The 25,692-nt window shown below is 38.1% G+C and overlaps 1 protein-coding gene, 1 non-coding gene and 1 pseudogene across 14 annotated transcripts in view; all 3 read right to left on the bottom strand.

Annotated features, from left to right (window-relative positions):
- Window positions 1-20,542, bottom strand: part of DACH2 (dachshund family transcription factor 2) — a 647,423-nt gene extending 626,881 nt beyond the window's left edge. For all 12 annotated transcript variants that reach the window (XM_035288190.3, XM_008989565.4, XM_035288191.3 and 9 more), the window contains exon 1: window positions 19,863-20,542. In XM_035288190.3, the coding sequence (XP_035144081.1) occupies window positions 19,863-20,368 (506 nt within the window). In that variant the 5' untranslated portion in view covers window positions 20,369-20,542. The remainder of the gene's footprint in view (window positions 1-19,862) is intronic.
- Window positions 2,365-7,398, bottom strand: LOC128930720 (kinetochore protein Nuf2 pseudogene; annotated as a pseudogene). Its single transcript, XR_013531802.1, has 2 exons — window positions 7,130-7,398; window positions 2,365-3,130 (listed from the first exon to the last, which is right to left on the bottom strand). The product of XR_013531802.1 is annotated as a kinetochore protein Nuf2 pseudogene (transcript).
- LOC118150714 (U6 spliceosomal RNA) lies at window positions 3,117-3,223 on the bottom strand. Its single transcript, XR_004738868.1, has one exon. It is a non-coding gene; the product is annotated as a U6 spliceosomal RNA (small nuclear RNA).
- Window positions 20,543-25,692: the final 5,150 nt, after the last annotated feature.

Genomic DNA, 25,692 nt, shown 5'->3' with positions numbered 1-25,692 from the left:
CACTTATACACTGTTGGGCAGAGTGTTAATTAGTTCAACCATTGTGTAAAACAGTATGGTGATTCCTCAAGTGAAAAGCAGAACTACCATTCGACCCAGCATAACCAAAAGGAATACAAACAATTTTACTATAAAGACACATGCACATGTCTATTCATTGCAGCACTATTCACAGTAGCAAAGGCATAGAATCAACATAAATGTCCATCAATGACAGAATGGATAAAGAAAATGTGATACATATACACCATGGAATACTATGCAGGCATAAAAAAGAGTAAGATTGTGTCTTTTGTGGTAGGCTGGAGGCTATTATCCTCAGCAAACTAATGCAAGAACAGAAAACTAAATACCACATATTCTCACTTGTAAGTAGTAGCTAAATAATGAGAACTTATGAACACAAAGAAGGAAACAACAGACACTGGGATATACTTGAGTGGGGAGGATGGGAAGAGGGAGAGGAGCAGAAAAGATTACTATTAGGTACTTGGCTTAATTCCTGGGTGATGAAATAATCTGTATAAGAAATCCCAGTTACATGAGTTTACTTATATAACAAACCTTCACAGGCATTCTCGATTCTAAAATAAACATTAAGAAAAGAAAATGTGGTATATACACACAATGGAGTACTATTAGCCATAAAAACATGAGACCCAGTAACTTGCAACACCATGTATGGAACTGGAGATCATTATGCTGAGTGAAATAATCCAGGCACAGGAAGACAAACATCACATGTTCTTGCTTATTTGTGGGATCTTAAAATCAAAACAATTGAACTAATGAACACAGAGAGTAGAAGGATGGTTACCAAAGGCTTGGAAAGGTAGTGGGGGGCAGGAGGGAAGGTGGGGATGGTTAATGTGTACAAAAATATAGTTAGAGAGAATGAATAAGACCTACTATTTACTAGTACAATAGGGTAAGTAGAGTCAATAATAACTTAATTGTACATTGTAAAATAACTTAGAGAGTAATTAGATTGTTTGTAACTCAAAGGATAAATGCTTGAGGGGATGGATACCTCATTCTCCATGATATGGTTATTTCACATTGCATGCCTATGTCAAAATATCTAATGTACCCCAAAAATATATACATTTACTAAGTAACCACAAAAATGAAAAAAATAAATTTTCAAAAAACTTTTACCTAAAAAATGTATACAAAAAAATATAAATAATTTATTCTCAACACGTTTCAAAAATTTGCTATGGCAAGCTAGAATCAATCAAACAGGGCAGGAATAGTAAGAACATTTACCAAGAATATGTAAATGGACACTTCATAGTTTTTTAATTAAAGTAACATTTACAGGAATGCTAAAGGAATATTACTTTAATACAAAATGTATACAAGTGTTTTATTATGGTTTTTAATGCTACCAGTTCACCTCAAATGGAATAACATTTCTACGTTTTGCCTTTAGTGTTTTTCTTTTTATTCACAGCTAATATTTGTATGTCTTTTCTTCCTGTTCTTTAATCTGATTAATCTTACCACAAAAATGAAGACAACTAAAAGAGATAATTCGTTCAAGAAGTCTATGGTTACGCCTTTTTCAGTACACTCTATACTGCCTACTTCCCACCTATCAGTTAGTTCCTGGTCCATTCTCTAATTACATTAGAAACATTTTCTCATCAAGTTTCACCACCCTTTATTAGCTTAATTCCTTTGTTCATACCCAAATAGAGCTCCATCAAAGGTAACATAACCCAAATATAGTCCTGTAAAATTAAGAGGCTTCTTAACTAAACAGAACACAAAATTATTGAGCTTCCCTGCTGCTTCTTTGAAGAAACATGTATCCATACAGGACAAAGGCTTTTACATAGTTCCCATTAATGTAGAAAAAGACCTCAAAAAAGGAATTCTTGGATTTTATTTACATTTAAAAACTGAGGCCAGTCTTGGAAACAAAAAAACAAAAACAAAACACCAAACTGAATACACAGAATATCTACCATCCAATGCAGTGGGACTAAACTGTAAAGAATAATAAAAGCTTTATTTAGGCTGCTCTGCATATGGAGTGGCCATTCCTTTATTCCTTTACTTTCTTAATAAATTTGCTTTCACTTGAAAAAAAAAGAATAATAATAAAAGCTTTAGATTGTGGCAGAATAGGGATTATGTAAACATCATACAACTTTATAAAAAAATAACATGCCTCTAAAGAAACAAAAACCTGTCAGTCCTCCAGCACGACAAGGAACAATCCAAAAGAACTGCAAATGTAAGAATGTGGCTACATCAAATGTACATATACCAATTACACACTGGAGCAGCTACTACTGTCTTCAGAGTTCACAATATTTGTATATGTGCCCATCATCAAAATCACCAATTCTTTTTTTTTTTTTTTTTTTTTTTTTACAAAAAGACATGTAATTTTATTAGTCAGGTTGACATTTTGAACATCTTCCTCTTCAGTTCAGCTGTCTTCTCATCTATCTTAGCATAAGAGTCCTCTGTGGCCTTTTCAATACCTTCGTGGTATTTCTCCAAAGCAGTTTTCAAGTTTAAAAATATTTCCTGGAACTTCAGCTTCTCCCTTTCCGTAGCATCTTTTAGTTGCTGAATTTCAAATTTGTATTTCTGGATTTCTTGATTAATTGTGGTTACTTGCTTACAGACAGCACCTCTTTTCTCTTGAACTTTATTGCAATCCTCAATTACTGTGCGTTTGTATTGCTTAACATCTTCGTGCTTCTTATTTATTTTGAACTGCACTGTGGCAAGTTTTTCCTTCTTCACAATCATCAGTCTTTTGAACGAATTTTCTTCAGTCTTCAATTTCTTCAGTTCTGACTCACCACTCTCAATTTGGTCCTCCAAGTTCAGGCTCTCCTTTAAGATACTGGCTAATTTTTCCTTATTATCTGAAAGGTCCTGTATTTTCTTTCGATATAACTGCACTTCCAACTGACATGAAGGTAGGCAGTCAACTGAATCTCCATAGAGTTCATATTTCTCTACCACTTCTTGCCTGGCATTTTTAAGCTTCTGGACTTTATCTTTCACTTTTTCTTTATAATTCTTTAGCTTCTCTGGAGAATCCACAATTTTTGTTTTCAAATTCTCTTGTATTTCTTTCAGAGAAACAAAAAAATATGGAACGCTTCACGAATTTGCGTGTCATCCTTGCGCAGGGGCCATGCTAATCTTCTCTGTATCGTTCCAATTTTAGTATATGTGCTGCCGAAGCGAGCACCAAAATCACCAATTCTAACAGGATATCATCAGCATCGAGACTATATAATGCAAGTTGAAATCAATTAATTATTCTCTTCACAGAGTAGAAACACTTTGCCAAAATATGATTTAGAGTTATAGTCATCAGTATGTTCCAACCCAAAGCTATGATTTCTCTGGGATCAATAAATTTTTATTTAACTTATAGAAGATGGTTATTTAGGGGTTCTAACCATAGCAATGTGTGCTAAAGTTAACAAGTGGCATCATGCAGTATGCCAAGTTTTGATCTGCTAACACCTGTAATGACTACTGTATCCATTAAGAACATGATTACAGGGACATCCCAGGCTAAGTGTGCTCTCCTGATTGTTGCTTCTGGTGTTGGTGAATTTGAAGCTGGTATCTCCAAGAGTGTGCAGACCAGTGAGCAAGCCCTTCTGGGGAAACAACTAATTGTTGGTGTTATCAAAATGGATTCTACTGAGCCACTCTACAGCCAGAAGAAATACGAGAAAATCGTTAAGGAAGTCAGCACTTACATTAAAGAAAATTCGCGGGAGAAGGATCCAAGATGGCTGATTAGGAGCAGCTCAGAATAGTAGCTCCCAGCGAAAGTGCGGAGGGTGAGTGGATGCCACATTTCCAGATGGATTTTTATTGCCCACAGACCAGGAGATTCCCAGGCAGAGGAGCCCCACGGGTCGCCAGCACAGCTGTTTTGGCCAGCATGCCGGGTCTCCGCACAAAGTACATGGATCCGGGCACTGTGTTAGCTGGTGATTGGAGCTTCTGGGAGACAGTCACCCATTCAACTGATAAAAAGGGGACTGAAACAGGGAGCCAGGCCAGCAGATTCCTGGGAAAAAAAGCACCACGAATCTCCACCTGGCTGTTTCAGCCAGCGCAGTGGGTCACAACACAGGAAATCACACAGATCCCAGTGTGTTTTCAACAGGCGACTGGAATGCCTGGGAGATAGAGTCACCCATTCAGTTGATAAAAAGGGGACTGAAACAGGGAGCCTGGCCAGGAGATTCCTGGGTGAAAAAGCACCACAAGTCTCCAGTGGCTGTTTGAGCCAGCGCAGTGGGTCTACACACAAGAAATCACAAAAATCCGGGTGCCATTTCAACTGGTGACTGGGACACCTGGGATACAGAGTCACCCATTCAACTGAAAAAAAAGGGGGTCTGAGGCAGGGAGCTAGGTGATCAGGCTCGGCCAGTCCCACCCCCACAAAAAACCACAATCTGAATCGCTCTGGATTGAGAGTTTCATAGCAAGCACAGCTGAACCCTGGAGGGTCCAACTCTGTGGGGGAGGTGTGTCCACCATTACCGAGGCAGTCCACCACTACCGAGGTAGTCCGCCATTGCTGAGACAGCCCTCAGCCCACCATTGCTGAGGCAGTCTGCCATTACAGAGGTGGGCCACCATTGCCGAGGTAGTTCTAACTATACTCCTATAAACAAGACTGCAGGGAATTTCACAAGGCAGCTGGGCAGAGCCCACAACAGCTCAGCAAAGCCTCTGCAGGCTGACTCTATCTAGGCTGCCTCCTCGCTGGGCAGGGCAGCTCTGAAAAAAGGCAGCAGCATGACAGAAACTTATAAATAAAGCCCTAACTCCCAGGGACAGAGCACTTGGGGGAAAAAAAGGTGTTTATGAGTTCTGCTGCAGCAGACTTAAACATACCTGCCCAGCAGCTCTGAATGGAATAACAGAGCTCACAGCTCAGCACTTGAGCTCCTATAAAGAACAGACTGTCTCTTCAAGTGGCTCCCTGACCCCCATATATCCAAAGAGTCACCTCATAAAGGATAGCTCAGACTGACATCTGACAGGTATCCTTCTGGGACAAAGATAGAAGAAGAAGAAACTGGCAGCAACTTTAATGTTCTACAGCCACTGCAGGTGATCCCCAAGCAAGCATGGCCTGGAGTGGACCTCAGCAGTCCTACAGCAGAGGGACCTGATGGTTAGAAGGAAAAGTAAGAAACAGAAATAAATAACTTAATCATCAACAAACGACATTCACTCAGAGACTACATCTGAAAGTCAATAACTACAAAGATGTGAAAATGGCCATACTGCCCAAAGTAATTTACAGGTTCAACACTATCCCCATCAAGCTACCAATGACCTTCTTCACAGAACTGGAAAAAAACCACCTTAATCTTCATATGAAACCAAAAGAGAGCCTACATACCCAAGTCAATTCTAAGCAAAAAGAACAAAGCTGGAGGCATCACACTACTAAACTTCAAACTATACTACAAGGCTACAGTAATCAAAACAGCATGGTACTGGTACCAAAACAGAGATATAAACCAATGGAACAGAACAGAGGCCTCAGAGGCAACACCACACATCTACAACCATCTCATCTTTGAAAAATCTGACAAAAACAAGCAACAGGAAATGTATTCCCTGTTTAAAAAATGGTGTTGGGAAAACTGGCTAGCAATGTGCATAAAGCAGAAACTGGACCCCTTCCTGACACCTTACACTAAAATTAACTCCAGATGGATTAAAGACTTAAACATAAGACCTAACACCATAAAAACCCTAGAAGAAAATATAGGCAAAACCATTCAGGTCATAGGCATAGGAAAGGACTTCATGACCAAAACACCAAAAGCATTGGCAACAAAAGCCAAAATAGACAAATGGGACCTAGTAAAACTCCACAGCTTCTGTGCACAAAAGAAACAGCCATTAGAGTGAATCGGCAACCAACAGAATGGGAAAAAATATTTGCAATCTACCCATCTGACAAAGGGCTGATATCCAGAATCTACAAACAACTAAAACAGATATACAAGAAAAAAACAAACAAACCCATTCAAAAGTGGGCAAAGGATATGAACAGACACTTTACAAAAGAAGATACGCATGAGGCCAACAAATATATGAAAAATGCTCATCATTATTGGTTATCAGAGAAATGCAAATCAAAACCACATTGAGATACCATCTCACGCCAGTTAGAATGGCGATCATTAAAAAATCTGGAGACAACAGATGCTGGAGAGGATGTGGAGAAATAGGAATGTTTTACACTGCTGGTGGGAGTGTAAATTAGTTCAACCATTGTGGAAGACAGTGTGGTGATTTCTCAAGGACCTAGAAATAGAAATTTTATTTGACCCAGCAATCCCATTACTGGGTATATGGCCAAAGGATTATAAATCATTGTACTATAAGGAAACATGGACATGAATGTTCATTGAGGCATTGTTTACAATAGCAAAGACCTGGATCCAACCCAAATGCCCATCGATGATAGACTGGACAGGGAAAATGTGGCACATGTACACCATGGAATACTATGCAGCCATAAAAAACGATGAGTTCATGTCCTTTGTGGGGACATGGATGAATCTGGAAACCATCATTCTCAGCAAACTGACACAAGAACAGAAAATCAAACACTGCATGTTCTCACTCATAGCTGGGTGTTGAACAATGAGAACACATGGATACAGGGAGGGAAGCATCACACACTGGGGTCTGTCAGGGGGAAATACAGGAGGGACAGAGGGGTGTGGGGAGTTGGGGAGAGATAGCATGGGGGAAATGCCAGATATAGGTGATGGGGAGGAAGGCAGCAAATCACACTGCCATGTGTGTACCTATGCAACAATCTTGCATGTTCTTTACATGTACCCCAAAACCTAAAATGTAGTAAAAAAAAGAAAAAGAAAACAATGAAATAAATTTTAAACAAAACAAAGCAAAAAAGAGAAAGAAAATTGGCTACAACCCCGACACAGTAGCATTTGTGCCATTTCTGGTTGGAATGGTGACAACATTCTGGAGCCAAGTGCTAACGTGCCTTGGTTCAAGGGATGGAAAGTTACCCGTAAGATTGGCAATGCCAGTGGAATCACGCTGCTTGAGGCTCTGGACTGCATCCTACCACCATCTCATCCAGCTGACAAGCCCTTGTGCCTGCTTCTCCAGGATGTCCACAGAATTAGTGGTATTGGTACTTTGCCTGTTGGTCAAGTGAAGACTGGTTTTCTCAGACCTGGTTTGGTGATCATCTTTGCTGCAGTTAATATTAGAACTGAAATATAGTCTGTTGAAATGCACCAGGAAGCTTTGAGTGAAATGAAATAAAGCTTTGTTCCTGGGGACAATGTGGGCTTCAATGCCAATAATGTGTCTGTCAAGGATGTTCATCATGGCAACGTTGCTGGTGACAGCAAAAATGGCCCACCAATGAAAGTAGCTGGCATCACTGCTCAGGTGATTATCCTGAACCATCCAGGCCAAATCAGTGCTGGCTATGCCCCTGTGCTAGAATGCCACATGGCACACACTGAATGCAAGTTTGCTGAGCTGAAGGAACAGATTGATCACCGTTCTAGTAAGAAGCTGGAAGATGGCTCTAAATTCTTGAAGTCTGGGGATGCTGCGATCATTGATAGGTTCCTGGAAAGCTCATGTGTATTGAGAGTTTCTCAGACTATCCTCTTCTGGGTCACTTTGCCGTTTGTGATATGAGATAGACAGTTGCTGTGGGTGTCATCAAAGCAGAAGACCAGAAGACTGCTGGAGCTGGCAAGGTCACCAATCTGTGCAGAAAGCTCGGAAGGCTAAATGAGTATTATCCCTAATCCCTTCCACCTCAGTCTTTACCAGTCATGGAAGAAGAGTCTCAGAACTGCTTCTTTCAATGGCCATTTAAGTTTAATAGTAAAAGACTGGTTAATGATAACAATGCATTGTAAAACCTTCAGAAGGAAAGAAGAATGTTCTGTGGACCACTTTGGTTTTTTGTTTCTGTTTTTGCATGTGGCAGATTTAAGTTATTAGTTTTTAAAATCAGTACTTTTTAATGGAAAGAACCTGACCAAAATCTGTCAGAATTTGGAGACCCATGAAAACAGAGTTTAATGAGGAAAAAATGCAAATAAAATTTAATATTAGAATAAGTAAAATATATTTTGATAGGTAAATATGCAGAGAACATTTTATAATGCACCACAATGCCAAATCAATGTTATTTTAATTTTCCACATTTTTTAATTATATGTATCATTTACTCTTCCTTCCACTAATGTAGGATAGCTGAGAATTAACCATGAAACCATAAAACTCAACCGAGATAATCTAGAGATGAGACAATAAGAATGTAGCAAGTTCTTAGAATCATCATTTTCCCCTGATAAGAAGGCTTCCACATAGTAGGTACTTAGTAAATATTTGTTAAAATGAATTGAATTGGAAAATATCATATATTATATATAGTTATATGTTTAAAGTAAATATGCTAATTGGCTTATAAAGTGAGACCTAAAGACTGCGTGCTATGTATAAAATGCACAATGCAGGCCGGGCGCGGGAGCTAACGCCTATAATCCCAGCACTTTGGGAGGCCCAGGCGGGTGGATCACGAGGTCAAGAGATCGAGACCATCCTGGTCAACAAGGTGAAACCCTGTCCCTACTAAAAATACAAAAATTAGCTGGGCATGGTGGTGCGCGCCTCTAGTCCCAGCTACTCGGGAGGCTGTGGCAGGAGAATTGCTTGAACCCAGGAGGTGGAGGTTGCAGTGAGCCGAGATCGCACCATTGCACAACAGCCTGGGTAACAGGAGCGAAACTCGTTCTCAAAAATAAATAAATAAATTAATTAAATTAAATGTAAAATGCAGTAATTTTTTTCTGTGAATAAATTCCCCTTTTGTATACCTCAGAAAAAACTTAGGTGGAACTCATAGATTTTTCTACAAAATAAATGTAGAAGTTTAGCAGATTACAGGATATTTTCAAAGCAGCAAGTTTAACAGTAACATTAAACATTGCAAAAATCTGGTTTGCAAATAATCTGGTCTTCTAAAGTTATTTACATTTAAATATAACATATTTAAGGATCAATGTACTCTGGATGAACAAAAATAATTCATCTCTGTTTTAATCTTTGGAATAATATTGTACAGGACCACATGTAAAGAAAATAAAGCTCTGAGATTGAGTATCTTACTGGTTTAAAACTCTTAACACAAATCAAAGCTAGCTTTTTAACATAAAATTTTTAAAAATCCACAGTTGCACGTTTTATTACAAAAACGTGTCTCATGGATTGATTAATTTTTTGAATTTTAAGGATTCATATCCGTTTTAACAAATATATATCATTAAAAAGTTACTGAGATCAATTATGGTCATTCCTAAGTGAAAATACATGTTTTATTTCATGCTCCTTTTTATGTGTACTTTATTTGTAATATGAGTATACTTTCTGCACTAATAAACTAAAATACCTTGTTTTGTATCTTAATAACTGACTGTTTTTAGTTGGACCTTTCTGGTATAATTCTAAAGACTGAAAAAGAATTTAATGTTTACTGATATAACACATGAAGCAGATATGGGACAGGAAATTGAAGGATTATTCATCAATACATGTGGCAAAAATTTTGTAATCTCAAATAAATATTTCATAATTTAATAAATATATTTGGGAGGCCGAGGCGGGTGGATCACGAGGTCAAGAGATCGAGACCATCCTGGTCAACATGGTGAAACCCCGTCTCTACTAAAAATACAAAAAATCAGCTGGGCACGGTGGCGCATGCCTGTAATCCCAGCTACTCAGGAGGCTGGGGCAGAATTGCCCGAACCCAGGAGGCGGAGGTTGTGGTGAGCTGAGATCGCGCCATTGCACTACAGCCTGGGTAACAAGAGCGAAACTCCATCTCAAAATAAATAAATAAATAAATAAATAGGAAGGATAATACAGTTTATATACCTGAAGCTAATGGTAGCATGATGGTAGACTATAAGGTCCATGAAAGAACAGACCGTTTTGTTCATTTCGTTCACATCACTTAGCACCTAGACCACTGCCTGGCACCACAAAGAATACCTTTAATAAGTGCTGGATACACACCACACACACACACACACACACACACACACAGCACAGCACACAAAGGCTATCATAACAAATCTAATCATGAGCGATCGAAATGATTATGAAGAAGTTTTAAAAATTGTATTTAAATTCCAATAATTAAGTAGATATACATGAACTTTCCAAATGTCTATGGCTTAAAGATAATACATCAAAAGACATACTTATTGGTTGCCACTGCACTCCAGCCTAGGTGACAGAGCCAGACCTTGTCCAAAACAAAAACAAAACACAAACAAAACCCCTATACTCACTGGGGTCTAACTTATGTCCTTTGGTGAGGTCAACTTGAGGTTTGGTAATTAAACTTCCTTGGCTTGAACCCAAAAGGGTAATCATATCATAATGCATCCCATCTTCTCATCAGTAGTGTTATATAGAGCAAGTCTTCAGTGTCTCCATGCTTACCATCATTTTAGAATAATCAAGGCTTTAACTACATATATAATATTTCATTGTTGATCATATTAAAGTTTTTATATAGTTTCTGTGAATTTAGTATGCTTTAATATGGCATTAAATCAAGATTCTTAAAATACGTATTGTGTAGGCCGGGCGCAGTGGCTCACGCCTATAATCCCAGCACTTTGGGAGGCCCAGGCGGGTGGATCACGAAGTCAAGAGATCGAGACCATCCTGGTCAACAAGGTGAAACTCGGTCTCTACTAAAAATACAAAAAATTAGCTGGGCATGGTGGTGCACGTCTGTAGTCCCAGCTACTCGGGAGGCTGAGGCAGGAGAATTGCTTGAACCCAGAAGGTGGAGGTTGCAGTGAGCCGAGATCGTGCCATTGCACTCCAGCCTGGGTAACAACAGCGAAACTCCATCTCCAAAAAAAAAAAAAAAGGTATTGTGTAAATTGCACCTATATACCCTACTACCAAAAGCCATTAAGAGATAATATAGTCTTATATGATAATTGAATATATTTTCAAAACGTGTTTACTTCAGTATAGCAGAATATCTCATAATGGATACATAATGTAGATAACGCATTAACAGTATAATTAAAAATTATCTAAATATTGTTTGTAAAAATAAATACATAATTAATAGTGTTTGTGATGATAGTACTATACTTTTTAGACAAATATGAGAGATAGACTTCTCTCAAAATAACTGAAAGCTCAGAAACTAACATATTGCTGTAAGCTATAATGGTTATAACTGTTAATCCAATACACCTTTCATACAAACCCATAAACACATGAGTGGAAAAATAGCACAGATGTTCATCTCTAATGCAATTTCCATTCAATTTCCTAAGTGCGGTCCCTGTGTGCAAACTAGCTTAACGTTATGTTTAGCTTGCAAATTCTTTTAATAAATAATGAATGCAATAAAACTAGATCAATGGCAAGCTGAGAAATCATAAAAAAAAGGCTTTTGTGTTCAGGCTGTTGCCCATTTCAAACTTTAATCCGGCGACAGATCAATATTACTTTTTTCTTTTTAACCCATCACATAAATAGCAGATAGACTAAATGTAGCCCAAATGCGGTTACCAGCTAGTAGTTGCCAGCAACCTGATAAGATCATTGTACACAATTGCAATCGAATGCTATATATCTTTGTATACATATTACATTATACACTATTAAGCAGTCAATTTGTTTAAAAATAAAAAGATTACATAGCAATAAAAATACTGTGGTTTATTATTTTTTAAACTTTCCTATACTATATATTTTTTCCAGTAGTATAATTACAAAGTTTCCACCACAATTTGCTCTAATAAACAAAGTAATTTTAATGGGTAAAAAATGGTACCCAGATACAAATAGTTTCAACTCCAGGGGTCCTAGATTAAAGGAAATTTTACTCTTCAAAATTTATTATACCTGAAAGAACCATGTTATTCTTTTAAATGGGTGGTGAGGAAGATACTTAATGAAAATTTGTGTTTTTATTGGATTGGGTCTTAAGATATTCAGGAAAAAATCAAATCATTCTTTTTAACATGTATCTGTATTTCTATTCACAGACTAGAAAGAAGAGAGGAAAACCTTTTGACCAACTCATTTTGAACAGGCATGCATTTACTGTTTGAAAACAGGATCACAAGTCAACTGTTACAGGGTTAGTGCGGATATCTACTATAAATCTAAATCACTGATAATCATTTTATGGTTTTAGGCTCATTTTATTTATTAATTCTTGCTTTTCCATAATATTAGAGCATCTCTACTGGGTTTTCACTAAAGGGAAATATCAAGAAGTCATACTTTCTCTGAAGATAACTTCATTTTAAATATTCTAACTTCATATATTAGATTTTGATACTTTTCATGTGTATTTGTGAAAGGTTTATGGCATGATTACAAATTGTTTTACATTGGATTTAAAATTTCAGGATTAGTATCTCTTCAATAACTGCGTACTTTATTTAACTATTTCTTACCTTTTGCTGAGGAACGTCATATTCTGCAAAGAATTCTAATAAGAGGAATAAATATGTGCATATGTGTATGCATAGTTGTATTCATTCAACAAATGTGAGTTAAGTGTCTAATATACATACAATATTAGGCTTAATGAACCTTTTCAATGAACATTACTGGAGTTAAAAAATGACTCCTTAGAAATTATTATTATAAACCCAAGGTTTTGTTTTATGTAACAAATTCAGTTCTCTTTTAAGGATATGAGGATAGGTACTGATAAAGATACCAATGTGTTCTTAAAATATATTATATTCAATTTTGCATAAAATCATTTGTGTTACTTCTTAAATTCACAGTCTCAGTATAATATTTTTGCCAATTTTAACATAAAATTTAGTGTTGAAGAAGGATGTGGTAATATACCACCATGAAGGCATTTACACGTTTTAAAGAAAATTTGGAAAAAGAGTTAACTATTGTCCATAATTCATTGAAGTTCATTTTAAACTTCCCTTTAAACTCTACCATAGATAATAGTGTGTATCATAAACATCCAACATCAGCCTAACCACTGGAGATACAATTTTTCCTGAATTTGAGATCTAAACAGTATCATTTGCTGGTGTTTACTCTTTTCCTATTCTAATAAAGGTAAGAATAATATTGTGATTAAGGAATACCGTAAAGGCTTTCAAAGAGGATCTACTTCTAAAAACTGATTTTTTAAAAATATATATTCTTCAGAAAGCTAGATAAGAGAAAATTTGAACCTCCTTTTTTAAATTTGCATTACCAAATATCAGACCAACTAAAAACTTATATCACCCACAGTATTAAATTCAAAATATTTCATATAAATTGAGAGCACTATTTCTCTCTCAGAATCAAGGAAACAAAGCCATGGGTCAAATGAAATGCAGTATGGTAGTTATGATATTTAATGAAGGTAAGTAATAAATTTCACTAGAGTTATATCAAAGTTCCTTTTGGTGACCATATGCTTTTCTATACTTTAAGGAATTAAGCTATGAAAGCAGCATTTATTGTTACTGGAAAATTTATGATTTACAAATAATTACCCAGAATATAAGTATACTAAAATGAAATAAACTTTCCTGGAATTTTCAGCATTACAAAGTGAATAAATGATAAATACACAATGAACAGGCTGTCTCCTTCTTACTAAAAAAAAAAAAATGAATCCTGAAGGAGTTCTAAATCCCTTCATAAGTGTATATTGCAGCTGCATTAAGCCAACAAAAAGCTTATTAGTAAGGATTTAAAAACTGACGCCCTTCTGTAATCAATTTGGATACAGTATTATTCTATTTATAGTGACACTTTCAATATGTCCCAATCATATATTACTAATTCTCATTTTTCCTCCTATGATTAAATATTAATGTAGAGGCACTATAAAACATCTACACTATATTTAGGTTTTAATATGGTGATTTCCACCATTTTGAAATAGTTCACAATATAGCATGAGTATTGAGACTCTTTCCCATGAAAAATCTTAAGGTCGGGTTGGTATTTTTCTCTGATTCTCAAATAAAATAAATTTAGTTGTTCTAGCAGAAAATGGAAAAAGGGATGCCGCCACTTTAAAAGCTTCAATCTCTTTGACATTGCTGGCAGTGTATGGGAACATTAATGCATCTGTCATGATAACAAGCTAAGAATAACATCTAGACATCAAACCGAGCAGAGAATCCATCTGAAGTGATTCATTCAGATCTGTCTCATTGATTTATTAAACACAGGGCAACATCTGCAGCCTCACAGAGCTGCTTGGTGAAATTAATGCAAGATCAATTCAAATGGAAAAAAGTGTAAAAGAGATAAATCAAAACACAATTTGCATGCAGTGCCACAATCAGGCTTATTGGGTGCAAATGCTCAATTTCCCTTCCAAAGCAAATGTGTTTAAATGTTGTTTTATCTTTTTCGAATTGTGTGATCTGAAGTGACAGTGCAGAGTTTTGCAGGTTGAGATGGTGAAAGGGAAGAAAAGGAGGAAAAAATGCTACCAAAGGCTTTCTGAATATGCAACAAGAATATCATTAATACCTAATCGTTTTGCTTTGAGAGAAAGGTTTGACGTCTTTTTTCCAAAAACATAATATTTTCAGTTTTGGATCAATTAGGATGGTTTCAATACATATTTTAAATGTACAGAGTAGATAACCCCATATCATTTGTATCCCTAAATGCATAAGTTAAAGTTCCACTGGAGAGCTGGATTGCCAACTTAAATATAACATGTTGTGGTTAGGCTTTTCACAATTATATTTGTCTGCTAGAAGCATGTTAAAGACATCTATGAATTTCCTTAAGATAAAATAAGATTACCTAAGAAAGCATCAAATAATTCAGACTTGATATCTTCTATAGGTATTAGGTATTTCCTGTGTAAAACCAAATAAAACATTAACATCTGAAGACCATCATGCCCTAATTATTTATTGACATTGATGTGCTATACATTGAGGATAATATGATACATAAAAATCTAAAGATATACTGCATCATGTCATGGATCATTTCTTTAATGTAGTATCCATCACCTAATAAATGAGTGAGGCACATACGAATACCAACTAAAGTAGTTAAATACAAAACTGTTGGTTATTCAGAAGCGTATATTTTAAATGAATGTCAACATGGAAGGTCTATGCATTGACATATAATTATAATTGCTTTGATTAAAATCTTGACATCATTCTTCTTATAAAGGACAGATTATTGTTGACCATTCGGCTGCTTTTAACAGACAATATGACTATACTTTCATCGTCCTATGAAATAAAATGTGCATTTACTACACAGATTCATTTCTAAAATGTTTTTATCATTACCGAAAATGTAAGCCATACAAAATATTAGCTCAGAGAAGTGATTCAAGTTCTTCAAAAATTTCATGTTGCCTAACCGTAAATGTAAAACATCAATTTTCAAACTAAATTATGCTACTCTGCATGGATCATGAACTATAAAGTATTCATCAAGTGTGAATACGAAGCCAAACTCATTGAGTGCTCACAGTAACCATATATCTAGTATTTGAAAATAGTTTTAAAATGTAAAATGTGCTTAGACATTAAAAATCATTTTAATATCAAAGTATATTTATGTTCTGTTTATATACTATCAAAATAACAGGAAACTATAATTGGAAGTTTTAACTTTAAAAACTGAATTCTATTTGTTTGAGTATGTGTTGAATCATGTCTCCAAATGCATTATTAAAATGTTTTCTTAATCATATAACTTCTTGTTTCTTCAAGCACCCATTTGATTCTAAATGACTAAATAACATTTAATCAGTTGGCACTCAAACAAAATTAAATGCTGGTCATGAAATCTGACAATGTTACTTTTATATTGATAGGTAGGTAAAAAGAGAAACACTAAAATGTGTTGATTGTTCAGTAATTTTCATATTTAGGGAAACCAATTTTAATTTAATGTTTTACTGCTGCACTAAACTTAGAATTTAGTAAGAAAAACTTACTGCATAAGAGTGAAAATTTTCAACATTTGCTTTTTAAACCTGCCTGTTTCCTCTTGTATTAAAAACTCTAAGTTTTGTTGTACAAAAAATTAAACAGAAATCACAGTGCTTTATCTCAAAAAACAAAATCCAGAACAGTATAATAATTTTTCCCATTTGGTGCTGAGTATTTTTATCATCATTCTAAAAATAATCCTCAAAATAATATAATTAATTTTGGACATTAACAGGCATGAAGGAAAAATGTTGTACAGCTCTTTGAAATTACAGTAATGTAAACCTTGACCTGTCGAACAGAACAATGAATGATCAAGAGTTTCAGTCTTACTACCTCTCTAGTAGTTGAAGCAGATATTATTCCTCAACTTCTTTTCTAGGAAGACAACTAATTCTTTCGATAATTGGCTAACAACAAAATTGTTCATATAAAGCACTGATAGTTCTTGCTGTGACTTTCAGTACTATCAAAGAAACAGTTATGTATATATTTTACTCATTCATTTTTCATTGATGCACATAATGGACACTGAACCAAATCAAAATGTCACTTAGTGGCAATAACTTAAGGTCCTTGAAAATGAACAATTTGAAAACAGTCCATTTTGCGTGTTCTGGGATAGCATAGAAAGCATTCCAAACACTCTAAGTCAGGACTTGCACTCTTCCCCACATACTTGACAGAGAGGGGAAGAAATGTTTATCATATAGCAAAAGAAAATTGCCAATGACACCATTACAAATAGGACTTCCATTCAACAATATATTATGAACATTCATCCATCAAGAGATGAAGATGAATGTCTTCTTTGAAATAAGAAGTGTGTAAGAGTTTCCACTCACTAAACATTTACTTTTTCCTTGCACATCCCCCCTTCCTGCTCTTAGCTGGAAGCACTAAGAAGTCACGAGTCCTGAAGGACAATCCTCTTTAGCCAGATCTCCATTGTTACATCACTCATCTGGGGCATCTCTTATAAGCTCTTCTGTTCCATCTTTCACTCCATCTCAAGGCATCATTCTGCTCTTTTCCTGCATTTCTACTCTCTTACTGGCCTTGAGTCTCATCTACCTTACTTTGCCTCTCTTGGATTTCCTTCTTATTTACATCCTTTACCTTCTTTTCACTGAATAGAAAAGTCACAGAAATACTGTTGATTTAAAAATTTCACAATTTCCTTTAATAATTCCGATTTTTGGAATAACTTCAAGTATACATTTCTGTAAATAATCTTACCTAAAGTCATAAAGCATTTATCAAATACATTATTATATTTTGTAATTTTAACAATGTGGTTGGGAGGGAACTTCGAATCAGTAAAATGTGTTGATATCAATTTATCACTAATTAGATTTTTCCCAGAAATTGTGGTTTTCTTCCATCAAAAATTGCAATTTTCTAGTAGTTTTCCTCATCTTCACTGATGGATTGCATTCATAGAATATACTTCATAAATTTTTACTATTATAAATTGCAATACTTGTAACAGCTTTAAAATATGACTATAATAAACCAAATACCCACAAAGAAAAGAAAACGCAATAGAAGGCACATGCATCACATCACAGATATATTTCTTCCTACATATTTAATTTCTCTATCACCTTTATACACACAAAAGCAATTCAACACAAAAAACTTAGCATTGCTATGATAAGAAGTAAATAAAAGTTATTTAGATAAAAATAATAACCTAAAAATACATGGTATAACAGGGTCCAAAAATAGTATAAGATCACCTGCCTCTGGATTTTTCCCTTTAGTAAGTACCTAATAAAAATTAAGGAAAAGTTTCCATTTATAGACAAAACCATTCAAAATCACATTAAAATACTAATCCATTTCTTTGAAAGTCATAGTCATAGATTTTTCTCAAGAATGTGCAAATTAATTGAGGAAGAATTTCCTAAGTGTATTAATTGTTCCACTTTAAGAATAGGCATTTATAAGAAAGAGGGGGTAGAGAGAAAGAACAGGGATGGATAGCACAGAGACTGATCAAGAGAGAGAGAGTTAATAAGAGAATAGGTTTTCCTGTCTACAATTATTTAAATGTTTGAGTGTTTTTGAACGGTAACAAATGAATTAGATGGCCACTATCTGAAGTCCCTTGTAACCCTTTTAGTTTGTGTACTAATAAAATGCATTGTAGTCAAAATAAAATTGTCTTTTTACTCTTACAATCCATAATTGCCTGTTTTATTGAAGGAGCCGTTATCCTTTGTGTTTTAAGGCCATCTATCTTCCTTAAGAAAAGCTGATATAATAAACCAGCTTCGTAAGCCCTAAATATGAATCAGGTAGAGGTTCTCACATAAATAGTTTTCTGTTTAATTGCTTGAACACAGAAAAGCACCACTCCTCAATGGAAGAAAAAGAAGAAGAAAAAAGGTTCTCTTCTAAGTTTGTAGCATTATCTTATCGTAGCAGTAAGCAACAGTTTGCCTACAAGTTGTGAGGTCATTCCACTGTACATGGCAATTTGGATTTTACAAAGATGTGGCAAACTGTTACAGTTTTAGTTCATAGACTCAGATTTTATGATTTAAAGTTCATTTTGAGAAAGTGTGCCTTGGCAAAAGTTTTTTTTTTTGCAAAATGATAAGCAGTAGGGCTGTTTTACAACAAAACTCTTTGCTCCTTTTAACCACGTGATGGTGATTTTTTTGGTTTGTATGCTAATTTCATGTGCCAGATCTGTGCTTTTCTGAGATGTTACCAACCTGGAGATGGAATAAACACTAGAAGACTAATTCACAGGTGTTTAAAAAGTCAGATAATGTTGAGTATAAGTTCTTTTCTTTTTAAACTCAGAAACATTGAACACTATTTGCTTCTCATATGCAAACGGACATTTATTCTCCAGTGTACTTCTAAACTGTGATATGAAGAAGGTACACTTACAACCAGGGAAGCTGGCCATCATCATTTAAGGAATCCTGTCTTTAAGGGAATGAGAACCTTCCAACTGTTCTCTGGAAGAGCTGAGAGCATCCTCTCTAGAAAATCTCTCAACTTGTTGTACACCAACCTTCAATCCAGTCCCAGTCACAGTGATTCATGCCCCCACATTGCCCTCTGCAGATAACCCAAAACAAACGATCCCAGGAAAGTGATATTTGTCGTGGTCCTTTTTGAAAAACAGTATCGACTTTCCTGTATCGTGTACTGGGGAGCTTTGCGCAGCAAGCGTAAGCATACGTTTACACACGCACTTGCACCCACACACACACACACAAACACACACACACAACACCACCACAAACGTCAACACCACACCCCACACACTCTCACAACAAACACACGGGATAGGGATCGAATCACCCTCTGGGATGGATTCTAGACTTCCCACCCCCTCCATGCCCCAAATGCTGTGTTCTGGCTTGCCAGCTTAGGAGCCCAGTTTACAGCTCAGCCAGCCCCCAGAGAAAGCCCTTGGTTTCCGTGTTCAGAAGAAAACCTATCCGACCCATGCGGCCACAAAAGAGCAGGAAAGAAAACCAAATAGAGAAATTGACAAATAACCACAAGCAGCCAAAAGCCATGCAAGATATGGGCAAAAGGCTGGGAAGTTTCAACGGAGGACTGCAAACTCAAGTTTCTGCGGGACTTTTTTAGACCCAAGCCCCAGCACTGAGCGCGGACTAGAAGGCACCGGCATTAATGAATCCTTCTAGTCTTCTTTCCCCATCGATTTACACCGTGAAGTATAGAGGCAAACTAGTTAAGAGTCAGTCTCTACAAACAAAGTTGGATGAGGGTGGTGAGGCATGCAAAAGAGCCCAAAGGGGTAAGAGAAGCGGGAAAGCCAAGAAAGGAGTGTCTCACCTGGCATTGGTGCAATCGGTGAACAAAGTTTCGAAGTCTTTCCTGGTGATGAGTTTGCAGCGGTTTACCCCGGGCTGGATGGCCCCAAGCCCGCGGAGGATCCGGACCTGCTCGACAGTACACACCACGGGGGATATATCCAGTCTCTTCAATTTGGTGTACACAGTGTGCAACCCTCCGACCAGGTGCTTGAGAAAAAGATCAAAGACTTGCGGCAGGCAGATCAGTTCCTGGCCGTCCATCAGGAACGAAGCCACCTTCATCCCGTGCAGGTCGACCATGCGGCACTCGTTAGTGTTCGTGTTGCCGCTGCCGCCGCCGCCACTGCTGACCCCGCCACCTCCGGCACTGCCGCCGTGGTTAACCATGAAACTATTGATCATATTAGGAGTGAGACGAGGGGGCTCTCCGGGAGTCGAGTACAGGGGTTCGGCCCGGAATAAGCCCCCAGGGACGCCGGCACCGCTGGAAGTTGCGGAGATCACCGGAGATGCGGAGACAGCCATGGTCACTCTGTCTCAATCGTGAGTCGTCCGGTGCTCGCTTTCTCGCCCTGACTTCTCTAGATCCCCTCGCACTCACTCCCTCACTCTCGCTCTCGCTGGCGCGCTCTCGCTGGCTCCGAACTGTTCACAAGTCTTCCGCAGCCGGCTCGCGCTCAAGCTCACCCAGCAAACAGTGAGCAGCCCGGACCCGCAGAGGCCCCAGACCCCACCCCCACCACACCCCCTTCCGAGACTGGCAGCGCCCCATAGCCAATGGGCCCCAGCCCTTCTGCACCCGAGCGCTCCGAATGGCTGCCGCTGAAGAGGAGGTGGAGACTCCCTGGCCGGCGTCCGACTACCTGAGTGGGTTCAGGCTCGACGGTGAACAGCGATCCAGCTCGGGAAGGGGGCGGTGTGGTTCCTCCGCGTCTTCCCTCTCAACCAGACAAGAGAACTCCCAATTGTCACGCAGAGTTCTCAAAGTGGCCTACGCTGTGAACCCATCCGCTCCGCGCTCCGCTGGTGTAGGCGTGGGAACGCAAAGCGCCATGCCCTTTCCGCCACCCTACACACGGGTTAGTTAGTGGAAAGTGAGGTGGCAGCTCCAATTCCACTTGTGCATCGTTCCCAAACTCTGCAAGGGGCTAATAGGTGGCTTCGCCCAGCTTCCAGGAGAAAGACGCTAGCCAGTTCAGAAGTAAACACCTCAGCACTTCGGCCCAACTAGGGCGCTTGGTGTAAATTTTCCGCTACTAGCGCGCAGAGGAACAAACGTCCGAGATCGCACTCAGATCAGAGTTCTGTTTGCTAACTCGCACTGACATTCAGGAAGCGTGGTGAGCCTGTGAACACTTCGGGAAACAGAGAGACTTGCTTCGTGGGTGGCAGATGGACGCTTCATTTTATGGCACTTCCGCCACTGTCCTGGAACAGACTTGTCCGTGTCCCCGTCCCTTAGTCTTGGGATTGCCCTGGCCCTGCTCCCCGCTGAAATTCATAGGTAATGTTTATTTAGGACTCAAAACAGTTCTTATGGAATATGAGGAAAGGGCGAGGGTTTGCACTCTTGAACGTGCATTTTCCTTCCTCCTCCGTGGGCTTTGAAGGTCCAGTGATTACAGCTCTGGTCCTAAACAAGATTCCACTTCCCCTGCTCATCAAGTGCCCCAAACGTACTAGAGCTTATAGAACAAAATGTCTACGCAGGGTACATTCCAAGCCAAGGAAAAGAAATGGTCTTTTCCACACAGGGTATAGTGTTTAGATCGCCTTAGCAAAGTGGTTTTGTTTGTTTTTTAAGACGGAGTCTCACTCTATCGCCCAGGCTGGAGTGCAATGGTACCATCTCGGCTCGTTGCAACCTCCGCCTCCTGGGTTCAAGCAATTCTCCTGCCTCAGCCTCCCGGGTAACTGGGACAACAGGTGCGCGCCACCGCGGCCGGCTAATTTTTATAATTATTGTTATTTTATTTTTAATAGAGACAGGGTTTCACCATATTGGCCAGGATGGTCTGGAACTCCTGACCTTGTGATCCGCCCAACTTGGCCTCCCAAAGTGCTGGGATTACAGGTGTGAGCCACCGTATCGGATCTATCAAAGTTGTTTTAAGACCCTTTGTCAAGCTATTCATTCTCTAAAACCAAGGTGGTTTTCTTTGCGGGGAAGGTTGTTTTGTTTTGTTTTGTTTTGTTTTGTTTTGTTTTGTTTTGTTTTTCCTGTGCTCCTCTTCTCTAGAGGCTTAGTTATTCAGGGAGTGAAATCCAGGCTTCATATCTTTACAGCACGTTACCAACTACATGGCTATGGTAACATCTCTGATAATTCTACTAAAATATAAATAATGTTGGAAACTTACTGAATTTTATTTAGACCTAGTTGTACTCAGCAGGATCAAAGAGAAATCTGTGGTTCTTTTCGCTCCCTTAATTAGCCACAAATATCCTAAATTGGATTTTTCTGCCTCTTTCTACAACATATTTTCTTCTTTTCTCATTTCATCAACCAGGTTTAAGAACCATCCTTTGAATCTCTTCCTACTGTTTCAATTTCAAATTGTATGGGGTTAAAATGCCAAGAAGTTGTGATGATCGTTACTTTCAAAATACATTGATGTGACTCTAACATAATAGATTGGGATATAGGCAGCCACAAAACATTTTTAAAAAGCACTGAAATTTTTTTGCTTTATAGGTACCGTTGTGGGAAGAAAGTAATAAGGGGCAAAAAAGGACAATTGGGAAGAGATAGCAGAGGCAGAAAACACTTCAACAAATTTAAGTATCAAAAAAGAATAAAACAGCACTAACAGAAATGTTTGTATTTACCAGTTTTTTTATTTAAAAAATCCCAAATTGTATTCAACAGATGTTTTGACAAAAATGGCTATTAAACTCTCTGTTGAAATAACTTGCATTGGATTACTTACTGTGTTTGAAATTTCCAGGCGAATAAGTTTGGCTGTAAAGGATGTTTTATTTTGAAATGGCTCTAATTACTTTAAAAATCCTGGCCGGGCGTGGGGGCTCAAGCCTGTAATCCCAGCACTTTGGGAGGCCGAGGTGGGTGGATCACGAGATCAAGATATCGAGACCATCCAGGTCAACATGGGGAAACCCCGTCTCTACTAAAAAATATACAAAAAATTAGCTGGGCACGGTGGCGCGTGCCTGTAATCCCAGCTACTCAGGAGGCTGAGGCAGGAGAATTGCCTGAACCCAGGAGGCAAAGGTTGCGGTGAGCCGAGATCACGCCATTGCACTCCAGCCTGGGTAACAAGAGCGAAACTCCGTCTCAAAAAAAAAAAAAAGAAAAAAAAGGAAAGAAATTTGGTAAAGTTGTTAAGGAATAAAAGCAATTTAAAGATTTAGTCGTTCAGATCTAAGAGACCAGGTTTTGCCCCTGTTTTTATCTTGACTTTTTGATTGTTCTTGACTTTTTGATTGTTCTATTTTTTTTTTTTTTTTTTTTTTTGAGACGGAGTTTTGCTCTTGTTACCCAGACTGGAGTGCAATGGCGCGATCTCGGCTCACCGCAACCTCCGCCTCCTGGGTTCAGGCAATTCTCCTGCCTCAGCCTCCTGAGTAGCTGGGATTACAGGCACGCGCCACCGTGCCCAGCTAATTTTTTGTATTTTTAGTAGAGACGGGGTTTCACCGTGTTGACCAGGATGGTCTCAATCTGTTGACCTCGTGATCCACCCGCCTCGGCCTCCCAAAGTGCTGGGATTACAGGCTTGAGCCACCGCGCCCGGCCGATTGTTCTACTTTTTATCACTACTGTTTCTACTATTACTATCAGTGCTTTGAGACTGAGACAATCAATTCCACACAGAGGGTTTGTTTTTGTCCCTTTCTGACTTTAATGTCTTCCATAAGCCAAAAACATACTTCTAAATAGGAGTAGGTTTCTTACAAGACCAGAGGAAGCCTTTCACATCAACACCCTGTAAGTTTGGAATTGATGCAATATAATATCATAAAAATGTTGCAGTAAACAGAGTACCTTGGGAGATGACTCTCCATGGAGGGAGGCACTGCACTAAAACTAAGAAAATACTCAAGGTTTGTGAGTTAATACAAGACAGGAGCAAACCACCACAACAAATAAGGACAAAATTAGTATAAGCAGATACTGTATCTGATTTAAAGACCAAGTTCTAATTCCAGTGGAATGATGTGGGGCCTGAGTGTAGCTTCCTATACAATGAAATGTAAACTTCCATGCCATAAACTTCCACGACTTAATGAACAATTTACATTTCATCTTACTTCATACTCATCTGTGATTTTAGGCAAAATATTACACTTCGACACTGTCAGTAAAAAGCAGGTACCATTTTAATTAAAAATTTAAAAAATATATATTGGCAACCTTATGCAGCACTGCAAAATATCCAGAACTATTTGAAGGGACTGGTTTTCAGATAGGGTATTCGAGCAAATCCAAAAGTAGTAAATGGAATTATTTGAAACCCTCAGCCAACTGAAGTTACAACCTCTAATGTGGCCGCTAATCACAACCTCCCAGGAGACCTCTAAGGTTCACTTTTAGGCAAACAATAAAAGGAAATTGGGCAAGACAATAAATGTAAAATAAAACCATTCATATAACTGAGAATTTAAGCTACTAAAACCTATAGGTATGGATGTATGTATGTACACCCCATTAGGAAACCGGTTATAAAATGATATATAACATCATTTTTCATTCAGTTACAATGTTAAATTGAAGATGAATTCCAAGGGAGGGGTAAAGGTGGAGAAAGGGAACGACCAGAGCATCAAGACAATTGGTCAAAACCCAAAGAGTATCAGTTAAAATTCTATGCTTAAAGAACAAATGAACATTTTCTAACTGAAATGCAAAAAATAAACTTTCAAAATACCTTATAAAGTATAAGCACCTACCACCTTTTAACATATGCTATTTCATACTGCGCTCTACTAAAGGAGAAGGAAACATGTCATCTTAAATTCTATCTGTGTCTCTCAATGTATTGTTCCCTTTTAAATCTTGGGCTTTTAACTGTTCAAATTCAAGCTATTTTAACTTCAGCTAGACTCCTACTGCTAGTGTCCTTTTATTCATTTTGTTGACTCCCTATTGAATTCCCTGTAGCAGCTACTCCAAACCTATTCTACTCTTTGCAGGTCACCCTTCCCCTCACTCTCATCAGCTACTGTCACCCACTTCTCCATGATATTACCAAAAAATTATTTGACAGGCTTTCCCTCTGCCTCCCTTCTCCCTGGCAAAAGGGTTTTTGCATCTTTTCTCTTATAAAATCAAAAGCCTCCTCCACTTCCTTCATTGATGTTCTTCATTCCTTTCTTTCATACCGTCTAGGTGACAAATCTATTTTATTCCCACCTCTTTTTTTTTGCATCTCCAGTCTCTCCCTCTCTCCTTGCTCTTTTCACCTTTTACTATAGAAAACGTCCAAGGTGGCCAGGTGCGGTGGCTCAAGCCTATAATCCCAGCACTTTGGGATTGAGGCAGGTGGATCAGGAGGTCAAGAGATCGAGACCATCCTGGTCAACAAGGTGAAACCCCGTCTCTACTAAAAATACAAAAACTAGCTGGGCATGTTGGTGCGCCCCTGTAGTCCCAGCTACTCAGGAGGCTGAGGCAGGAGAATTGCTTGAACCCAGGAGGCAGAGGTTGCGGTGAGCCGAGATGGTGCCATTGCACTCCAGCCTGGGTAACAACAGCGAAACTTCATCTCAAAAAAAAAAAAAAAAAAAGAAAGAAAGAAAGAAAACGTTCAAGGCTATGATTCCTTAAGACACACCAAAACTTTCTACTCTAAAAACAGTTCTCAGAGTGTGGTCCCTAGATCACCAGC

This window comes from Callithrix jacchus, chromosome X (genome assembly GCF_049354715.1).
Source record: "Callithrix jacchus isolate 240 chromosome X, calJac240_pri, whole genome shotgun sequence".
NCBI lineage: Eukaryota > Metazoa > Chordata > Mammalia > Primates > Cebidae > Callithrix > Callithrix jacchus.
Note: the sequence above shows the minus strand (reverse complement) of the source record. Positions and strands in the feature narration are given on the sequence as shown.